Source organism: Doryrhamphus excisus, linkage group LG20 (assembly GCF_037039965.1).
Source record: "Doryrhamphus excisus strain RoL-2023G ecotype Guam linkage group LG20, RoL_Dexc_Guam_v1.1, whole genome shotgun sequence".
Taxonomy (NCBI): domain Eukaryota; kingdom Metazoa; phylum Chordata; class Actinopteri; order Syngnathiformes; family Syngnathidae; genus Doryrhamphus; species Doryrhamphus excisus.
The window spans coordinates 14406287-14428001 of record NC_136376.1 but is presented as its reverse complement, the minus strand read 5'-3'; the positions used below and the strand labels follow the sequence as shown (position 1 = coordinate 14428001).

Sequence of the window (21715 nt, the reverse complement as noted above, 5' to 3'; positions counted from 1 at the left end):
GAGCCTCTGACACAGCAGAGTCAAAGCCACAGAGGTGGGGGGGGTTGGCGTGTGGTGGGTGTGGTAAAAAAGCACATTGCGTTGCCCCTTCCGGCACGTTTGACGCACAGCACAGTCATACTTATTCCGCGGGTCTCCATGGCAACTGTAAAGATGTGAAGGCAGCACAGGGAAATGGCTGCAGTGGAGTATCTTTAGACAGAGCTCTTGCTTCCCTCACCATGGCAACAGTGACAGGAGGTGAATATATAGTGATCCCTGGGCCCGAGCAAGTCTACAGCCAGTAAAACCTCACAGTGAGATGCTTCATGGAAGTCTTTTTCAGACATCTTTGACGCACAGCGCGTGGGTGCTGCGCAAACGGAGTGCGGCGTGCACTCATTAATGCAACACAAGGCAGCATGTGAGAAAAACTGATAACTGTGAAGTCAGGCCATTGTCTGGGGGGTAGACTATAGTGCCGGAAATGAAGCAGCATCATAGGGAAAATTTTATTATTTATTATTTTTCCTTCTGTGAGCGCCTCCAAAAGACGCAAGCCGGTAATGTGCCCTGTCAAATTAGAGCTAGCGTGAATAAACAGAGCCAACACAGGCAAGCTGGGCCCAGCTCTCAACACCAAACTGATGTAAGTGTATTTAAACTGCCCTTGTGTCATTTTGCGTCAGTGCAAGTGTTACCTAATTCAGGTGGACCTGGCAGTTGCAACAGAGCAGATGCCCTCTCCAGACTGCAGCTATCACAGATGGCATCTTTTGTCTAGGTCGTGTGTGTTTTCAGGGTGGGGGGTTCAGCTTGCAGACACAGGTTGTTGAAGATGCCATCTCAAAGCTTTGACGTGCGTGGAACGGAAGATGTAGCCAGGAGCTAACCGGTGTTGAGAGCATGTGCTGTGTTTTGACCCACGGTGTATTAACGCTATGCTATCGCTCTTAAAATGCATCCTTTTTCTCACAACACTGGTCATTTCCCCAGCCAGACGCACACTCGAGGAAACAGGCTTGACTTTTAGCTGCTGCACCATAATCAATAAAACATTTAAAGCCTGAAGTGCAACAGAGTGCTATAAAATTCAACTTAAGTAATGGTCTAATCACACTAATTGCCATGATTTGTATCTGCTGTATGGAACATTGTGCTGAATGGGAGAGCCCTGCAGTGCTTTTTATGGCCGGTCAGGCTCTGCTCTGTGGCGGTGTTGCTGCCACCAAGTGGTGATCTGCGGAAGTCACCTTCAAAATGAGGCCACATGCTGTACGAGGACACCTGCAAAATGACCCCATGTGAAGCAGAGCATTATCCCAGCAAGAGGCTGACTTTTATTTAAGTCTATGGATGAGGTGGCACAGCTTTCTGTGTGTGTTTTTTTTTTAGTGCAAAACACTCAGACCTGAATTATTCACTGCGACATGCCTACCTTCTGCGCATCCTCCCATTTCTCCTTATTTTCCTCCTCCAAGAGATTGCTGATGATTTGAAAGAAATTCTGTCGAGGTAATAATGACAATAACCGTGAGTAACACACCCACACACATGCATTCAATCTCTGTCATGATATTGGAAACAAAGGTCTTTTTCAGTGCGGCACTAACAGGGTCATACTTTGTGTGTGTGATGGCATTGGGGACACAACACAACACAACACAAAGTCTCCTTGAACGCAGCCCTGCAGCTCGCAGCAGACATGGAACGCTGGAGGAAAGAAGCACAAGTTGCAACCAGAAAAGAAAAAAAAAACAGATGAAAGGGAATGTTTGAGCAGCTGTGTACATTGTCTTGTTCAGCGGGAGAGAGACGGGGATGCTTGGGGTGCATGCCTGCAGTCGTAATAGGACCTCGGTCTGATCCTTAGTCTTGTTATTTCGTCTGGTCCACAGTGTGCCTGAGGGAGTCTCTCTCTCTCGCTTTCTCCCTCTCTATCTCTTGACACAGGCTATCTTGTTTTCTACTTGAATGCTTATGCTCCCTCTGGTGGTAATGTGCCCACTTTAACACTGCATTAGTGCAGAGACACATCAAGGGGGAGCGGCAAAGGGCTATCTGACTGCTCTGCTGTGGGCCCACACCACCCCGAAGAGCTGCGGTAATAACCGTGGACACAATGCTTCCCTCATCTCACAGATTTTCTATGGTGCAAAAATGGCTGGATGGGTTCCAGGTCAGCCATCCAGCCATTCCTGCAGAATATTACCTGCATGTGAGCGCTGCATGCGATTATTTTCCAAACTGCCAGCAAATTAGTTATTAAATTTTACAAATATTTTATTGGACTTGTGTTGTTTTAACATTGATTTTCTATGGTTTCTTATTTTATTCACATTCACATTTGTGAGTGTGAATGGTTGTTTGTCTATATGTGCCCTGTGATTGGCTGGCCACCAGTCCAGGGTGGACCCCGCCTCTCGCCTGAAGACAGCAGGGGATAAGATAAAATGGATATATTATTTCTATATTTTTCTTTTGGACTGTGGTTATTGTTAAAGTGCTTTATATACAAATTTGGTACGGCATGGTAAAGACTTCATCTGAGAAAACTAACAAAACAGTGGTTCATTTTATATTTTTTTACATGATTTTAATATTAAATCATTAGATCATTATCTTTAGATTTATATCTAAATACAATACCTGCTGATAATAATAATAATAACCAACAGATACAGGACAGTACTGCATTGTATTGTACTGTACTGAGCAGCCAAAATATATGGTGCATCTGCATCTGCTCCCAATGGATTTGAATCAAGTAGGTGTAAAACATCATTCAGAAGATTTCACCATTAGCAAAAAAAATGGCCTTCTTTAAATTAGATGAATAAGAATATTTTTGGAGAGGGTGACATTAATATTCCAATGCTTACTAACAATCTATTAAATATTAATATTTATGACAATATCATTCAAACTATTAAAAACTGAGCATTATTACCTTTGACAGCCAGTGTCAATACAGTTCTTCTGTCTTATTAGGTAGCTTTTGGCCACTAAGCATAAGATCCAAAATCAAATGTCAAAAGACAATTGATTGCGCCCGGTTAGGTGTTTCAACAAACAGGGTGTGCAGACAGAGTGAGTAAATCACTCACGAATGCAGAAGTGAGCAGAGATCCCGAGGCCCGAAAAGGGTGCCTTTGAAAGTGACACGGCTCTGAGGACATAAATTATCGTATTGAAGATGGAGGTTGGGCTTTAGCTATAATCTCCATCATTGACATAAAGAGGATCAGGACTGCAGTCAAGTCCGACATGATGAGATGAAACAGCTTAGGATGTGGAGGAGACTTCTTAATACAATAGAGCCACGGGCTTGTTTGTCAGCCGTCGCGATGCCTCAGAAAGGTCTCTGATACATGACAGTATTGCTGAGGAAAGATCATAATCGATTTTTTTGTACTGCATGCAGCACTGTGCAAAAGTCTTCGGACACTAAATAGTCAAGTTCGACACATGCAGTTTTTATGATTACATTATTCAAAAGTCCAGAATTGATTCTTGATGAATTGGAGGCACTGTTGATTTAGTCTCAACTGGTTAAAGAAAGAGAAAGTTATACATACTACATGTACTGTAAGCCAAGCTCCGTATAGTAACTTGAAAAAAAAAATGATTATTTACCTGCACATCATCTGAGGACGGCTCATAGCTGGCCCTTTTGAAGGTTTCGGTCACGTTGCGAAGGATCTCCACAGAAGACAACAGATCACCAGCGTAGAAGTTCTTCCTCTGAGTGAGGTCCAGTAGATTTTTGGTCACCTGGGACATCCCATCACCCGCCAGCATCCTCTGACCTTTTGCAAGGTGCCCCTGAACCTCCAAAAACAGGAGAGAACAGAACTTGGGGCATCGACATCCTTCACTCAGTTGACAGGCACACAATTGGCTGCACATTGGAGGAAATGGAGTGTATGAAACGAAGAAAGAAAGCCTGTGCTCTCAAAGATGTGACGCTTAATATCTAAGCCAGACTCAATTGTATTGGCACTTGCCGGTGTCTTGAAATGAGCCAATGTGAATAAAAGAGAGATAACTGGAGCAGAAGACACACACTTAGGAAGAAATAAAATGACATTTCCCATCAATGCACAAAGTGGAGGTTCATATATGCAGTATGTCTATTCACACATTGCGCAATACATCTTATAACATAAAAAAGATCATGTATATAAACAATAAAATGTCAAGAAAGTTGAAGATCGAATGCAGGAGTGGTTCATTTTTCTTGTTGTTGTTCAAATCTAGCCTCATCAAAGGAAATGTTATCTCGATTTATGAATCTCATAAGAACATTTGGCTTAATCTTACCTTGTAATAAGAACATTTTACTTAACTCTATATATGTGATAAAAGCAACTTGGGGCTCATTATAGGATTAAAAGTCACAAGAAAAATATTCTAGTTATAAGTATTCTAGCAAGCAAATTTTTCTTATACAACTGGCAATTTTTGCTACAATAAGAAAGGTTTTTGCAGCGCTGAAGAGCTAACCGTATTTTTAGTGACTAAAAATGGATCGCATTCATGGGAAAAATGTTCCATGTGTTACTTGGTCTATTTGTGTGTCATTTTGTTCTGTGTAAGAATGTGATACCCTGGAGGCTGTTAGTGTTTGCATAGTAATTTACAGGCACAAATGATGCACTGTAATTTGTAAACGGACTTATTTTTATCCATAGATCAGATGAAACTCCTAACCAATTTGATATTACGGCCAAAGTGAAACATATCTGACATCTTTGGATGACTGGGCACTATTCTTAAACGTGGCTTGATGGCAACTTGTACAGTTTTCATCTCGATAGAAGCAGCTTAACGTTTGGCCACAATGCAACGAGAAAGGATGCTTGAGGCGTGGTGGTGGGGGGTGGTGGGGGGGGGGGGTAGATTTTGATGCATTGGGAACAGAGGATGTGGGATGGAGCTGACTTTGCACCTACTGATTGCTGCAAGTATCTGAATTCATTTGTTATGCATCGTGCATAGCTCGGCGGCTCCCAGAAGGCCATACCGCGGTGATCCAAAGAACAGCGTCGACTGGTTGTGCCTGCGAGAGAGACAAAGACAGAAGGACGGAAGGAGAGACGGTGACAGATTTGGAGAGGAGGAAGCGGCGGGGGAAGATAAGAAGGGAGATGTGGATGAGGGTGTAAAGAGTTTAGGGGTGGGATTAAGACCAAAGGAGAGTTGAATGACAGAAGGATGGTAGGGAAAGTTAGAAACAGGAAATGAAGGGGAAGAGAAGAGAAGAAGACAGGCGTATTATTTTTTTTCATGAGATATTTAACATTCCCCTTTTGTCCAGTTCTGCTGCTTATCACTCACCATCAAAATTTGATGATGCATATTCAATTATGCAGTACAGTTGAGACTGCTTTTTTAAAATGTATTAGCGGCTAAACTGGAGTCCCCTGACTTGTAATACAGTGGATAGCCACTTTTCATAAGGGTTACATTGCGGGCGACGGTTATTGATGAAAGATAATGGAAGATGATCGATGAACAGATAGAACTGGAGTCACGGTGTCTAAGATAAGTTTCACTTTTGTGTCTTGCAGCATAAATAAATACGTGCAGTTTCTTTTAAGTGTACAGTTAAAAGCACTGCAATTAACAGTTGTCTCTGACTGGGGTCCGCTTGCGACCGTCTCCACGGCAACTGCAGTGTTATCCCAATGACATCCTGCAGACTTGAGGCTCCAAGATTGGGCAATAGGCTGGGCAAACTTCTTCAGGCCTACACACACATGCATGCAAGGAGACTCTCATACATGCACATACCCCCCCCCCCATCCCATGCCTTCACTGCTTCACCCCCCAGTGTAGAAAGGCGGGGGTGTGATGAGTGGCTGGCTGCCGGCCCCTGCTGGAAGACCTACATCCTTCCTTCCTCTTTCCCGGTGCAGGGTTTCCAGTGGAATGTGTGCTTATTTGTGCCTTGCTGTCCTGTCTACCCCCCCCCCACACACAAAAAAAAATGTGCATGGATCCACTGTATATGCGTCATGTCTTGTGTTATTAGTGCTGCATGCATGAGTGGTTTATTCAAGCATATAGCACTACTGCTGTGGTCGCTGTCAGGCACTGGAACAGTGATCCATAAATAGCAGAACCGCCCAATATCCACCCACACGGCCGTGCGCATCCTACATAGACGCTCCAACATCACACCTTCCCAGCTGTCGACCTGCAGGAGAGCACTTCACAGATCACCCGGCCGCTCGACATCCCCAGGAAAACTCCCACAGTAACAAAACATTTCCCCTGGCGTCCGTGCTTCCCTTAAACCTTCGCTATCGCTTGTTCTCGTTCTCACTTCTTCACACACCAACACACTCACACGCAGCGAGGGCTCAAAGCCACCCCTCCTACACGCCCACCTTCGCCACCGCCACTATCTTATCTGCTCTGTGCTCACACACACACTATGAGAGGGCCGCACCAAAAACGTCACCCCTGAAGCAAAAATGAAAAACTCAAGTTGGGTTTTGCACACCGAATCCAACTGTGGTGAAGACCACAAAATCTAACATTGATTGGATCAGAAAGTATGCACGTTAGGGCGCATCAAATTTGAATGGGAAATTTTTAATTCATAATATCAATTTGGCTGGCATTCCATTTTTTTCTAATGAACATAAAAATGTCTTTTGCAAAGTTTTGAGGAAATCCATTGAGATTTAGGGGTGCCACTGTTGTTGATGTTATGCTTGCTCAGCTATTAGCTAACTGTCATTAGCAAACTGTAGCTAGCTAATGTTAGCTACAGTAGAGGCAATGAGCACTAAATACCTATAAATATGACTACAAATCATTCAAATTACAAAGACAAAACCGCAAATTTGCTAGTAATATGTAATAGGAGTATAAATATCAACATAAATATGAAGCATCAGCAATACTGTCTACTCTATATTACTGTTGTTGATGTTTTACTTGCTCAGCTATTAGCTAACTGTCATTAGCAAACTGTAGCTAGCTAATGTTAGCTACAGTAGAGGCAATGAGCACTAAACAGTGTCTAAAATAATACATGGACAAGTTTATATCACATTATGTAGGACTACAGTACTACTCTCAATAAATATGAAGCATCAGTAATATGGTCTACTCTATATTACTGTTGTTGATGTTATGCTTGCTCAGCTATTAGCTAACTGTCATTAGCAAACTGTAGCTAGCTAATGTTAGCTACAGTAGAGGCAATGAGCACTAAATACCTATAAATATGACTACAAATCATTCAAATTACAAAGACAAAACCGCAAATTTGCTAGTAATATGTAATAGGAGTATAAATATCAACATAAATATGAAGCATCAGCAATACTGTCTACTCTATATTACTGTTGTTGATGTTTTACTTGCTCAGCTATTAGCTAACTGTCATTAGCAAACTGTAGCTAGCTAATGTTAGCTACAGTAGAGGCAATGAGCACTAAATACCTATAAATATGACTACAAATCATTCAAATTACAAAACGACAAATTTGCTAGTAATATGTAATAGGAGTATAAATACCAACAAAAACATAAAGATCACCTCAAATCTCCATGGCGACCATTGAACTGTTCACCACTTTATTCCACAAAAACAGATGTATGGTGGCACCCCTAAATAATCATGTATAGGAAAAATATTTTCTATGTGTTGTTTCTACATATATTGGAACTCTTTTAGTACCCAGACATATAAAAATTCAATAATTGTGTTTTTTGATGCACCCTAATGCAAGTACAATGATAATCAAGCACGTTTTGATTGACAGCAATGTAAGAAGCATCCATTCAACAATCTGCTTATAATAGTAGTGGAGTCCTCTTTCACGTGGTCGCAGACTCATTCTATGACAATGTTTGACAACAGATGCAAATATGAAATTGGTTCATTTGTTTTGAACAACCCTGCAATATATTAGAAGATGCTGGTGTCAAGGCCTGTAATATTAATTCAATTTCCAAAACACATGATTGCCAAGGGCTGCACGGCAGAAATTGAGTTTAATTCCACCCTCGGGCATCTCTGTGTGGAGTTTGCATGTTCTCCCCGTGCATGCGTGGGTTTTCTCCGGGTACTCCGGTTTCCTCCCACATTCCAAAAACATGCTAGGTTAATTGGTGACTCCAAATTGTCCATAGGTATGAATGTGAGTGTGAATGGTTGTTTGTCTATATGTGCCCTGTGATTGGCTGGCCACCAGTCCAGGGTGTACCCCAACCCCTGCAACCCTTGTGAGGATAAGCGGTAGAAAATGAATGAATGAATGAATGATCGCCAAGTAGCAGTTGCAGTAGTATATCAGTATGATATGAGTTTCACACCAACTGCTGCATAGCACATCCATTTTAATATCATCAACATTTTAAAGCACATGCAAAGGCAGATTAAGCTTCCGAATGCATTTTTTCCCCTTTGTTCAAAAAGACTACATTGATTTGACAGCTTATTTTCATGTATTAATTAGAACAAGGTAGGAGCCTTTCCATCACTACTAAAAAATGATCTAATGGCCGCCAGATGACCCGTACCTGTTTTGATGAAGTCATGCTGGGAAAAAAAAAGTCTTGTGTCAGACCTCAATCTTTTGTTGTGTAAGTAATAAAATCAGAAAAGAGCTGCCAAGTATAATAAATAATAAAAACCAGACATTTTTAAACAAAGCCGAAGGTTGGTGTGATGAATTGTCTAAAAAGCACACCATTTCTAATAAAAAGTCCATCCATCTATTTTCTATACCGCTTATCCTCACGAGGGTTGCGTGCATGCTGGAGCCTATCCCAGTTGTCTTCAGGCGAGAGGCGGGGTACACCCTTGTCAGACAATCACAAAGCACATATAGACAAACAACCATTCACACTCACATTCATACCTATGGACAATTTGGAGTGGCTAATTAACCTAGCATGTTTTTGGAATGTGGGAGGAAACCCACGCATGCACGGGGAGAACATGCAAACGCCACACACAGATGCCTGAACGGGAATCGAACCCGAGTCTCCTAGCTGTGTTGCCTGCACACAAACCACTTCCGCACCATGCAGCCATCTAATAAAAAGTCCCGTATGTCTACTTGACTATGTGCTGGTACATGTATGGTCATGGTATGCATCTCCACTAGCGTCACTAATAGAAATCAATAAGGCTTCCTTCGGCAGATTAACAGCCTAACTATCTTCATGCAAGAGGACTCTGTTTCATTTAGCCTCTTTACTCAGGGTACATGAGCACTTTTGGGAGCATTAACCTGTGAAGAGTTTAATAGCTTGAAGTTACGTTGCCGTAATTGCACTCTTCTTCCGACGAGTGACAGCGAACTTAATTGGTAATTCTAATATGAAACAAAGCAGACAGGAATGGAAATGGATACAAATGAATGTAGAACAAAAATGAAGAAGGCTTGTAGTGGTTCACAAAGATGTCGTTCTGGGACAGAATGTGAGCAGAATATGAAGTATAAAAGTGGCGTTTTACTTTGAAAAAAAACCTCTTATGTCTCCAACTGCATCTTATCAGTCTAAAGGTGTCTGTCAATGTCAAGGGGAGGAGGGAGTGTTCCGAGCATTCCGGGTACACTGATTGGAACCTTTTCCAAAAAGATTTATATCACATTTCCGAAGGCATCACAGTCAGTGGTAAATGACCAAATGGGCTGGCAAAAGAAGACTTTTCTCCCCAGCAAGATGTCATTCATTGATCAACTAATCATCTCTGGAGTCGTGCTGACAAAAATGCTTGCCAAGAGACAACGTGTGCTCACATACTGTAACAGGGTGTTATTTTCTAGCTACCCATCATCCAAAAAAAACAAATAATAAATCTTTGAAGTGAAAACCACTCAGTGGAGGGCCGAACAAGCCGAAACATGCTCACTCGACTCCAAAAAACTTTATATATATTCCTCTTCTCCTGTCCTGTAGGTAGCAGTAACACATCTTACAAAGCAGGTGCCAAGGCTACACTAAAGCTGCATTGGGGGGGTTGATGGATTAATGCCCTATATGACTATAATGCAAGTGGACAGAATAATGTGCTCTTTCCTGGCCCTTGTGCCATTCGTCTGTGTAGATTTTATATTTTGTAACATAAATGGTATAATTATAGCCATGGCGTTTAGTCTAACCTACCGCAAAGAGGTTGGGGTGTTAATTGGAAGAGCGCTGTCGCTGTTACATTCTGTGATTTGTGTGTGCTTCTATTTTGTGTTTACTGTATATTTCCATTTTTGGGTGGGCGATGCTACGAGAAGCATCTGCTGACACTTGGTGATTAGCCAAGTTAGTATTTATCATCTCGGCATCGGCGGGATGCTGTTGGAGTATTCTCCTGTCTTCATCGGCCCTGCATGGCTTCTTATGCCTCTTTGTTACCGTTGTTACACCTTGTTTCTTTTTTCGTGGAAAAACAGTTACAGTAAAGTCTCGTTATATCGATATTCTCGGGAGTCGGAAAAAATACCAATATAATATACTATCCATATATCCGATCCTGCGCCAAACTGCATTAAAATTGGGCAATAATGCACTCGACATCTCAACAGAAGAACCAACTGCGTTTGTGGTTTCTCTCGGGTGTATAGATTCTATACAGGCATGTGTTTGGCCAGCTATGTGGGGCGGGTTGAGCATGACCTGTGAACCAGGAAGTGCGGGAATCGGTGTGTGTGCTGCACTCTGGTGGTGGAAGTGTGAAAAATAAAGTTGACTGGAAGCAGCCGTTCGCCGTGTTCTTTTTTGGTATTGAAATCCTTAAGCAAAGATTGATTTAAGCTGCTTTTGTATCGATATAAGCAGACCAAATTGGCTGGCGGGAGATGAAAAGGGCATCGTAGTAACCGGATTATCATAATAACCGGGTATCGTACTAACGGAACTAATTATATCATAAAAGACTAGAAATTTGCCGGGAAATGAAAATAGTATCGTAATAAGTAGTAATTCATTATAACCGATATCGATATAACGAGACTTTACTGTACTTCGGCAAGCGTTACCACCCGGCAGTGTTTATTTTTACTCTTCCTTTTGGCTATAAAAAACTACAAATAATGCTTTTCATGGTTGAATACCAAAACATAAAACATTCAGAAGACGCATTCAAAGACATTGTAATGGTAGTATTCTACTAGGTGTTGGTAACGTTACTGTAATGTTTGGTGAGACACACAAGCACCAGACTTGATCGCTGGACATAGTTTTTTTTTTTTTTGCAAGTTTGAATTATTTCACAACAGGCACAATAATCCCTAACTACTGTTAGGTTTGCAACCCACGGCACGCTGAACCGCCTGAGTCACTTCCTGTGTGCCCCCCACCTCAACTCCCCTATAACCGGACCCCATACACAGCGACACACATGAACATGAGTCTTATTTATGTCTTAAATGGTCTGTTTTGACTCTCATAATGTTAAAAAAAAGTTGTACGCAGGTTTTCGATGCTGTAGCTACAAACTTCACTTATCACAGTTAATTACTGCATATTCTATAACTAACATTAGTAGCTGAACTTTGCCAAATTGTTGCCAACAAACATAATTTGTGGTGTATGTGTATCTGTTAAACCGGCATACTCAACTTCAAATGTAGCCTTCTTGTGGAAGTAAAAAAAAAAAAAGTACATCGGGAGGTTGCCTACAGCCACAGCTGTCAATGCTAATGTTCTCTGACCCAGCCCTGATTACAGACCCTGACGGTTATTTGCTGTCCTAGGCTACACACCCAACGACTGTAGGAGACTTAATTTTGTTTTGAGCTCAATGGCATTCCTATTTTGAAATGTGTTTCTGCTCCAATCAGATGCTTTCATGTCACAAAGAAAGTATTCCTTGTGAGCTCGACTTTAATCCAATGCTGGCTTTGTTTCTGTCATCCTGCATGTGTTTTCTTTTCTCAAAACAGACTGATTCTGCCTGACTGGAGCTGAGCTCCCGCACTTGAGTCCACCTGTCTTTCCACATTGCAACACTTGTATCCACACAGTCGAAACCAGACCTCCTCTCCTCGCCACTGGTGGCAGTTGTCACCCATGATGGTCGAGGCAACGCTGGGTGCTGTTCCTGCGATGACCTTGATGACGACAGTGTAAGCACCGATGCCCCTAACACACTTGGACACGTCAAGCGAGCTGTCTTTCTACATCCTTGTCTCACATTTTGTTGCGTTGCTTGTGCTGATCAATATTTCATCTTTGTTAAATCCATCTCAGCAGTTTGACTATCCTGGGGGAAAGAAAAAAGCTAATCATGGTTTCCTTTTGCGTCGGGTTTGACCTCAATTTAAATACAAAACAAAAGGTGGAGAGGTTCCAGCCCATTTATGGTTGCATAATGCGACCTTTACAAAACTGTGTTAATCGCTTTACAAACAAACTTGACCCGACCTGAACTATCCTCCATTGTGGTCTTTTTCCAGTGCCAACGCAGTTTAAGCATGAAATATGTCTGCTTCCTGTTCTTCTAGTCTTTTGTCATTACACTGGTCCAACCATTAGGCCGGCTTTTAGGGTCAACTGATGCGGCACCTTTGTGTTATTATTCGCAGAATTTTTTTATGTCATTCATGTGTCACTATGGCATTTTTCTGCGTCCTTTTGTATGGACTACCACAGAGATGCTGTGATCGGTTGCAAAACGACAGAAATGGCACAGAGACAAAACACCACTCGGGTAGAGCTTTCAAGATAACATTTTATAAGAGCATCGTAATGCAGGTCGATGAGATTAAGTTGTATTAAAAAAATGTATTTTGTAACCGGGATGGACATTTGGTTTCTTTAAGCAATCACTGTGATAAATAAAATCAGATCTGAACTTTTTAAAGACCAATGTAATTTTTTCTCCCTTAGAACACAAACAAGTTCAAGGGGAACTGCACTTTTTTTCTCATCATTCACAACCCTTATGTGAAAGATGAACACACATTTATGTCCTTTTTCTGTGCATTCTAGTGCGAGAAAACAAATGAATATGAGCTAGCTAACAATGGACGTCATGGGAAGTACCTATTTTGATGCCCTCATAAAAAAACTCAAAAGTATCCCATTTACATAACTAACTCATGTATGCAGCTAACATGAAAAATTGTATTTATCTAGCGAACTAACATGATGCCTTGCTAGCTGCTAGCCGCTAGTTTCAGTGCCACTCACAGACGAAAGAATGGATCCCTAGATCTAAATTTCACTAGGACGACTCAACAAGATGCTTGTTTTCTGTTAGCATTTTTTACCCGAGGACTGGAGCATAAGTCTTGTGCTGGAAGACACAGCCACCCAAATGAGAACACACATTGTCAGTGTTGTCGCTGTATCTATGCTGCTGTTGTAACGTAAGTCACGTAAGCTCTTGCTCTAGAAATCAATGTGCCTCGGACAGAGGCAATAATCCCTCGTTTATCACAGTTAATTGGTTCCAGACCAGATCATGATAAGTGAATTTCCGTGAAGTTGGATGCCTAACCAATTTTTTTTCGTCATTAGAGCATAGAAAACTTGTTGTGTATTTATGTTTAACGTTATTAGAACACGAAATAACACTCTCTATAGTCACCTTTACACTCACATTATCTAATATAGAAGACATAATAAGAGAACGTAACCCTAAATAAATACAACATAAATAAGAATCATGCTTGTGTGTGTTGCTATAAATATGTTCCCTAAAGGAGCTGAGTGAACAGACAAACAACCCACGTTTTTATTAGGGATTATTGTGCCTGTTGTGACCTGCAATCAAGTCTGGTGCTTGTGTGTCTCACTGAACATTACAGTAATTATATTTGTATATATATATTATATTTGTATTTTAGTAAATTTAGACATGTTTATGTTGATGGGCATTTAGGCATATAGGCATTTTTATGTTCATTCATTCATTTTCATTCATACCGCTAATCCTCACAAGGGTCACCGGGGTGCTGGAGCCTATCCCAGCTGTCATCGGGCGAGAGGCGGGGTACACCCTGGACTGGTGGCCGGTTCTTAAATATGCATATGTTTTGACAAATAATAGGCCATATTCAACCATGACACAGCATAATTGCAGAATTAATATATACACACACACACGTATATAAAATATACACTTGCATGCCAAATTAACTAAATTGAGAGAAATTGAGTCACACTTTTTTTTATAGTTTGGGTGCGACATCAACATATACACAATCGTCCCTCCCCACTTCACGGTTCCAATTTTTCAGCTTTGCTCTATCCCAGCTTTTAATATATATATATATATATAGCCCTAAAAAAAAAGAAATATATATATATATTATAGCCCTAAAAAAAAAATTCTCTCAATTTAGTTAGTTTGGCATGCAAGTGTATATTTGATATACAGTATTAGATGTCAGTGTGTTTCATCCATCACAGAATTAAAAGCAGTGTGACTGTCTAAAAATACACTATTTTCTTTTTCTCTCCAACAATCCAATGCAATGAGTCACAGCCTGAGAAAAATCTGACAGGTGCAGCCAAGAGTTACGCTGTGTGGTGCATTCGGATGAAGGGATAAGGACTTTCTCCTTTGGCAGTTAAATTCTGGCACCACGGTTACTTTTACTGTCACAGTGTTTTGTAAGTTTAGCCAAGATTAGGCAATAAACTTGTAGAACAAAAAGGCCTGTTATGTAGGAAATCCAACATTAATGTCATCACATGCAAACAGGTTATGGAACAGGTTATTAAGAATGAGACAGGGATAACCAAATATAAATAAAAATATTATTTGTCCTTACCTGTGGCATTTGGTGGACATCTGTTAAAGGCCAGTTCCCCTGAAGGTGTGCGTCTCCACACCATTGACACGGCATAGTCCTCGGGACAAATCTCATACGGTGCTGAAATACAAAGTCATGCAAGTGTAACTGTACCGATGAAAAGAACATTCCAGTATTTCATGCATGATGCAAGCATTTCTTGCCCTTACACTGAAGAATAGAGGGCATCAAGATGAGTAATGCTAGTCTATGTAGGTACCTTGCCATCCCTGTACTGCATGGCAGTGAAAAACTGTTAATGTGTGTGCGTCTGTATGACGTACATGAGTACTGGGGATTTCCAAGCAAGGTTGTACAAAAACTTTTAAAACTTTTTATTAATTTGCAAAATGACAAAGCCCAATCCAACTTATATTACAAATGACATTATATTATTATAATTGTATTCCAGCTTACCTGGACAGCGTTGGTCGCTGCACTTGCGGACTTCTTCCCTATTGCCATCACACTGATGCCCGGTCGTTGCCGCCCCCTGACACACCCGAGTTCGCCTCTGCCAGCCACCATCGCAGGATTTGGAGCAGCCGCTCCATGGACCCCATGGGTTCCACTGGCCATTTGCTGCAACACAAACAAATCTTGTTGAAAAATACCATATTGACTGGAATATAAGTTGACACTGAATATAAGACGACCCCCTCTTTTGAAGACTTTTTTTCTAGAGAAGAAAAAATGCTGTTTCGTGCTCCCAAAAATCGACATATTTGAGCAATCTTAGATACTTTTTGCATAAATGAGGCATTTTCAAGCATAAAATGGGTAAATACGTATATAAAAATATAAGGATCAAAATGTAAGGCATTCAGAAGATGCATTCAAAAGCATTCACTGATCAATAGGTAATGAATTATCTCAAAAAATGGGCAATAATCACCAATAAAAATCCCTAATAAAAACCCGGGCTACTGTTGCGGCCAAAATCCACTCCCCACTCAACTCCCCACTCACCAAGAACACATTTACAGCAACACAGATAAGCTCGTCTTAGATGGCTTATCTTTTATTATTCTATCTCCTATTTTTGGTAATACAAGTGTAAAGGTGACTATAGGGTTGTTATTTCATGTCGAGATGACTCTCATAATGTTAAAAGCCGTATTCAGAAGGTGGTAACCAGGTTTTCTATGATTTTACTATGGAAATATTGAATTATAAAGTGTTTGTTTCTTTCTGATTACGGGGTCGCCACAGCAGATCTTTTTGATCCACATACTGATTTTCGGCTTGAGCCCTTTATATTCTGGATCCCCTTCCTGGCATATACCAGTGGAGTCCAGAACGCTAACCACTGCTCGGAAATATTGAATTATAAATACGGTAAGGAATCTTACTTTGCAGAACTTATCACTTATCACGGTTAGGTTTGGAACCAATTAACCGCAATAAACAAGAGACTACTGTATCGCATTTGGTTATAGACTTAAAGCTTCCAGATTAAATTCATTAATTGAGCAAAATTACTGGAAGCGCTTAGCGGGATATGCGTGTTTTATAGCCACCAAAACTTTTCTACAAATGGTGATTTCCCACTCCTGCTGCCAATGTTGAAGCACAATAATTTCAAAAGTTGTCATATCCAGCAGCTGGTTTAATGCCTTTGTAATGAAGACTATTAAACCGTGCAATAGACAAAACAATACTACCCTTCAGCAATGTAATAATTGCACATGCTGCACAACAATTCTCCTACAAATAACCTTCTTCTTTACCGCTTCCAAATGTAGAAGAGAAGCTGCTGAAGACAATCCCTGAACTTCAGTTCTGAAAGCTCGTATTGTCCAAAAAATATCAGATGTTTGCTTCAAAGCTGCTATTGTTGATGGAAACTCAGCACTGACCTCCCTGTCAAGGATGTTATACTGCAAATATTTCCTTATTATTTCAATCTTAAAAAACAAATGTATGCATATCATGGTGCTGGCATCCATGAAGGTGTATAATATAGTAAAAAAAATACAAAAAATGAGTGTTTGGCCTCGGCAGAGATCTACCAATGGAGATGTAATTAATTTTCACAAAGAAACACGTATTACACACACGCATATATATATTTTTTTCTTTTTTTCAGTGCAAACTTTTGATCAGTCACCTTTGGATACATTTAAATTGCTAAATAGGTAGCACTCATTAAACACACACACAAATGCATCTTCATCATGAGGAGCAAATGACAGAAATCATATTTCCAGGTTACACAAATTGGAATAAAAGAAATATTCAGAATTCTCTCTCTATTGTTTCCTTTATAGTGTTTTGCCTTGACTGAACAGTTGACTAACTTTTTGACAATCTTTCAGAATGGAAAAAGATTCTTACAATCAAACAAAACAGAACAAAAAAAAAATCCAATTTTTTTCCAGCTGCAGCAGCAAAAATTGCATCAGGAGATTATAAGAGGGCCTCTGTGGGTTGAGACAAGGCTTGATGGAGGCCACTAAGCTGACATCTATGAGCCTCTAATGCATCAATGGTGCTGACGGACAGCCTGGGCGGCTAACCCTGAATTCTGTGAAAGGCATACAGCATTTCTAACTGGATTGTACAAATCCAATTGATAGAGCATGGTCTTAACATTATTCCAATTTTCTTGAAACGCAGCTTTGATTCTCAATATTAAGGTTTTTTCACCATGCAGTAGAGGCAACAGAAGAGCAGATAATAAAATGTGAAAGGTTGTCCCTGGGACACAATATTGATATTCAATGTACTGTATATATACAGTATATATGAATCGCAGAGCCCCTCCGCCAATTAGCTCCGCCCCTGCTGCAGCAACCGTTTGTGGGACTTCCTGTCTTTGTGAGAGTGATAGAAGTGTCTCACTGGTGTGACGCTTGTGCAACATTTGGGAGCATGCAGACGCAATGTAGTACTTTTAGTGCAGGAGGAACTTTCGTTGTGTGCCGGTCTACGTCGGGCTGCAGATGATGTGTGACACACGTACCCTCTGCACCCACTTCTCAGTGAGCATGCACGTCAGTCAGTTTGTGTAAACACGTCAACATGTCATGACTGGAAGTATAGCTTTATATTCCTGCCTATTGTGTTACATAGGTCATAATACTACATAATTTATCAGCTTATCATTATGTGAATATCATGGTAGATGTACTATGCTCACCATATGGTATCCTCTTGGATAGGACATTCACCATGGTTACACAGATTGTTTTGGAGGTGTGTTTATGGTTGTTATCATGTTCACAGCTTTTCTAGTTCACATTGCAATTCCTTGAATGAACCGCAGCTCCCCAGCAGCACTCATGCAACTCCACACTATAATGCTACCATCGTGCTTGAATGGAGGCCTGACAAAATTGCGTTGCCAGCTATTTAGATCATAATTAGAAATCAATACAAGCACACTGACTACTCGAAACTCGAAGTTTCATTTCATGAAAAGCGGTATAGTCACTTTTGTGGGATACTGTATCCTTGGTAACATGTCACAAAATCTAAAATATTCTATCAAAATTCCAGAATTCCGTCCCCTAACCTCAACAAAAAAAAATGTTTTTTATATTATAAATTAGCACGCAGACCTTACTGCTAGGAGACAAAGGTTCAATTCCACCCTCGGCCATCTCTGTGTGGAGTTTGCATGTTCTCCCCGTGCATGCGTGGGTTTTCTCCGGGTACTCCGGTTTCCTCCCACATTCCAAAAACATGCTAGGTTAATTAGCCACTCCAAATTGTCCATAGGTATGAATGTGAGTGTGAATGGTTGTTTGTCTATATGTGCCCTGTGATTGGCTGGCCACCAGTCCAGGGTGTACCCCGCCTCTCGCCCAAAGACAGCTGGGATAGGCTCCAGCACCCCCCGCGACCCTCGTGAGGAATGAATTCTAATCCACATTTAGACATCCTAGCGGATATGGAATTAAAGAGGCTGCGGCTTTTTACCTGTGCAGTCAGGATTATGGCACTCTCTGCTTTCTGCCCAGTGACCGCGACACTCCGATCCCCCGTGCGCGGCCGCCGAGCACTGCCTGGTCCGTTGCTGAGTGCCGTTGGCACAGGTCACTGAGCAATCACTCCAAGAGCTCCACTCTTGCCACTGTCCATCCACTGAGGCACCAGCCACAATACAACAAGCATGTCGCAAGTGATGGTGGAAAAAATAAAAAATAAAAGGGGGCAGACAGAAATGGAAGGAGATTTAGAATAAAATCCAGGGGTATACAAAATGTATAGCCGACATGGACTTTAAAAAGGGACTACAGCATTTCACTTTTTGGAGAAAAAAAATCTGCGGTAAAAACTAAATGACTTTTGTCCATGCAACAATATTATTGACACAGATTAAGTACAATTACCAAACCCTGCTTTGATTGAGCTTTATTCTGATTGAATGGAGGCTGATTACTCCAATGACCTGCTTTTATCCCTGGCATTTTTATTCTAATGGCAGGCCATATTTTTCTAATGCTCTAAAAACTCTTACCTCACACTTCCTAAACCTGAGGTCTGGACCCACAATGGGCTCTGCTGCAGTTTTTATCAAATTGCTGATTGTATGTTTAAAATGCTACACGCCATTGTGAAGCAGATGATGATATGGACTTTTTTAGCATGGGGTTTTGCTGTTTATAAATATACACTATAATAATAATAATAATATTAATTAATCTGTATGTCATCTTTGGGCAAGATGATTTCTAATTCTGCTTCAACATCCCACGTACACGTACAACAAACAGTAACCGCTTTGCAATTCTGTTCAGTTCAGTATCTCACAAAAGTCATACAAAAAAAGCCTGCTCATTCACTTCAAAGAGCCAGCTCTCGTCATTCACTTCAAAGGTCGAACGACCCATTACTACTGAGTACACCACTCACATTTCAGCACACAAGGGGAAATACTACAGTAATGAAACTTGGACATTACTTAGATCCATTTAATATATACTATTCTAATGTATACTATTCTAAGCTTATGTAGTGTATATACACTATAGTGTATAGTGTATATAGTGTCCTATTAGAATACTGAACATATAGAACACTGTACTAAAAATGGCTGCTGAAACGTGAGGGGTGTACTCAATAGTAATGGGTTGTTCAGCCTTTGAAGTGAATGACGAGAGAGACGGCTCTTTGAAGTGAATGAGCAGGCCTTTTTTTTCTTGTTTTCCTCTTAAAACATCACGTGATTGGTCAAAATGTATTGATACTGAGAACGGGTAAGTGTTACACACACGCCGCACATCTGTGAGCACGACCAAGAGGAAGGGAGACGAATGAGAGTGCAGGAAAGTTGCTACATCATTTCAGACTACATGAAACAAAAGCTGAGGCACTTTATGTTTCTGAATGCCAATCTTTGCTAAAGATAAGGAGAAATTGTGATCCGGATGCTGCATTTTCATTGATATTTTGTTGTGTAATGTTTTGTTGATGTTATGTTGTTTCACCGTAAATAGTAGGAAATACTGTAGTTGGAAATTTACGAATAATACACACAATCAGACTGGATTTTTGGTCTAACTGAGATGGGTTATAATTGACTTTTTGTAGCAATCAGTTCCATGGAATACAATTTAAATAATGGCATATAAATAATAAACATTTGATATAATTCTATTTAATTTCAGTTTATTTGCATGTATTTTAGTAAAAACAAAAATAACAAAAATTAAGAGCCAAAAGAGCCGAAATTCCCATCATCCCAATCTAGTATTGACTTTTGTGAGATAGTGCTTGTCTGATGATCATTTCTGGGATATTTTTTGTTGATACTTTGTGGTACAATAGTTTTTTATATACAGTAAAGTCTCGTTATATCGATATTCTCGGGAGTCGGAAAAAATACCGATATAACCGGACTATCCATATATCCGATCCTGCGCCGAACTGCATTAAAAGTGGGCGGATCTTTGATATGGCATGTAATTTTCTCCTTGAGTTCATGGATTGCGTATCTAGCATGCTTTTGTACTACAATACATTTTGTACTACAGTAAATAAAAATAAACTTATGCTGTAGTGATTACCGGTTACCGGGACATAATTCACCCCGGAACTATCGATAGGGAAAGTGTTGCCACCCGGAGGGGTAGGCGCGAGGGACGGGTGTTTTCCGCTGTGTGTGCTGCACTCTGGTGGTGGAAGTGTGAAAAATAAAGTTGACTGGAAGCAGCCGTTCGTCGTGTTCTTTTTTGGTATTGAAATCCTTAAGCAAAGATTGATTTAAGCTGCTTTTGTATCGATATAAGCAGACCAAATTGGCTGGCGGGAGATGAAAAGGGCATCGTAGTAACCGGATTATCATAATAACCGGGTATCGTACTAACGCAACTAATTATATCATAAAAGACTAGAAATTTGCCGGGAAATGAAAATAGTATCGTAATAAGTAGTAATTCGTTTTAACCGATATCGATATAACGAGACTTTACTGTATTAAAAACAAACAGATGGAAATGTGATATACCAGATCGTTACATCGGTCAACTACGGTTTGGGTTCCGGGGTAAAACCACATTTCTAATTTGGGTAAGTACTGAAAAAGGTTTGCTAGCCTCAATTTGAGCCATTCCTTTTTCCGAGATGATGATGAATGGTGAAACTTTGAAGGGAGATTATCTGTAGATAGGTGATACCTGGGCATAGGGCTATGTTGCAAAGCTTAGTCTGTGTCTCAGGTCCGTCGCAGGCCCGGCCTCCATGTTGTGGGGGCGCACACATCCTAGTCCGAGTGCGGTGACCCCGGCCACAAGTGAACGAGCACAGACTCCACGGCGACCACTCCTCCCATACACCGTGCACTGCGGGCACAGAGAAGGTGTCAGGTCCGATCAATATCCCTTCACTGTGCCCGTGACATAAACTGACAATAATAAACTGGGCTTAGCCATAAAATGAAATCAAATCAATCACAAATAATTAACGATAAAGATATTAGATGAAACACTGAGCACACGGACAGTGCAGGGCTTAATTCA

At 40.7% G+C, this 21715-nt stretch overlaps 1 protein-coding gene across 12 annotated transcripts in view; it reads right to left on the bottom strand.

Moving 5' to 3' along the window:
• The window catches only part of adgrb3 (adhesion G protein-coupled receptor B3), a 158980-nt gene that overhangs the window by 54149 nt on the left and 83116 nt on the right, over positions 1–21715 (bottom strand). For 8 of the 12 annotated variants that reach the window (XM_078799331.1, XM_078799333.1, XM_078799329.1 and 5 more), the window contains 7 exons: positions 21374–21538; positions 18675–18839; positions 15168–15332; positions 14730–14831; positions 4935–5041; positions 3616–3813; positions 1418–1486 (listed from right to left, as the gene is read on the bottom strand). In XM_078799331.1, coding sequence (XP_078655457.1) covers positions 1418–1486; positions 3616–3813; positions 4935–5041; positions 14730–14831; positions 15168–15332; positions 18675–18839; positions 21374–21538 — 971 coding nt within the window. The remainder of the gene's footprint in view (positions 1–1417; positions 1487–3615; positions 3814–4934; positions 5042–14729; positions 14832–15167; positions 15333–18674; positions 18840–21373; positions 21539–21715) is intronic. The other 4 variants (XM_058058086.2, XM_058058088.2, XM_058058087.2 and 1 more) reach the window with 3 other exon arrangements.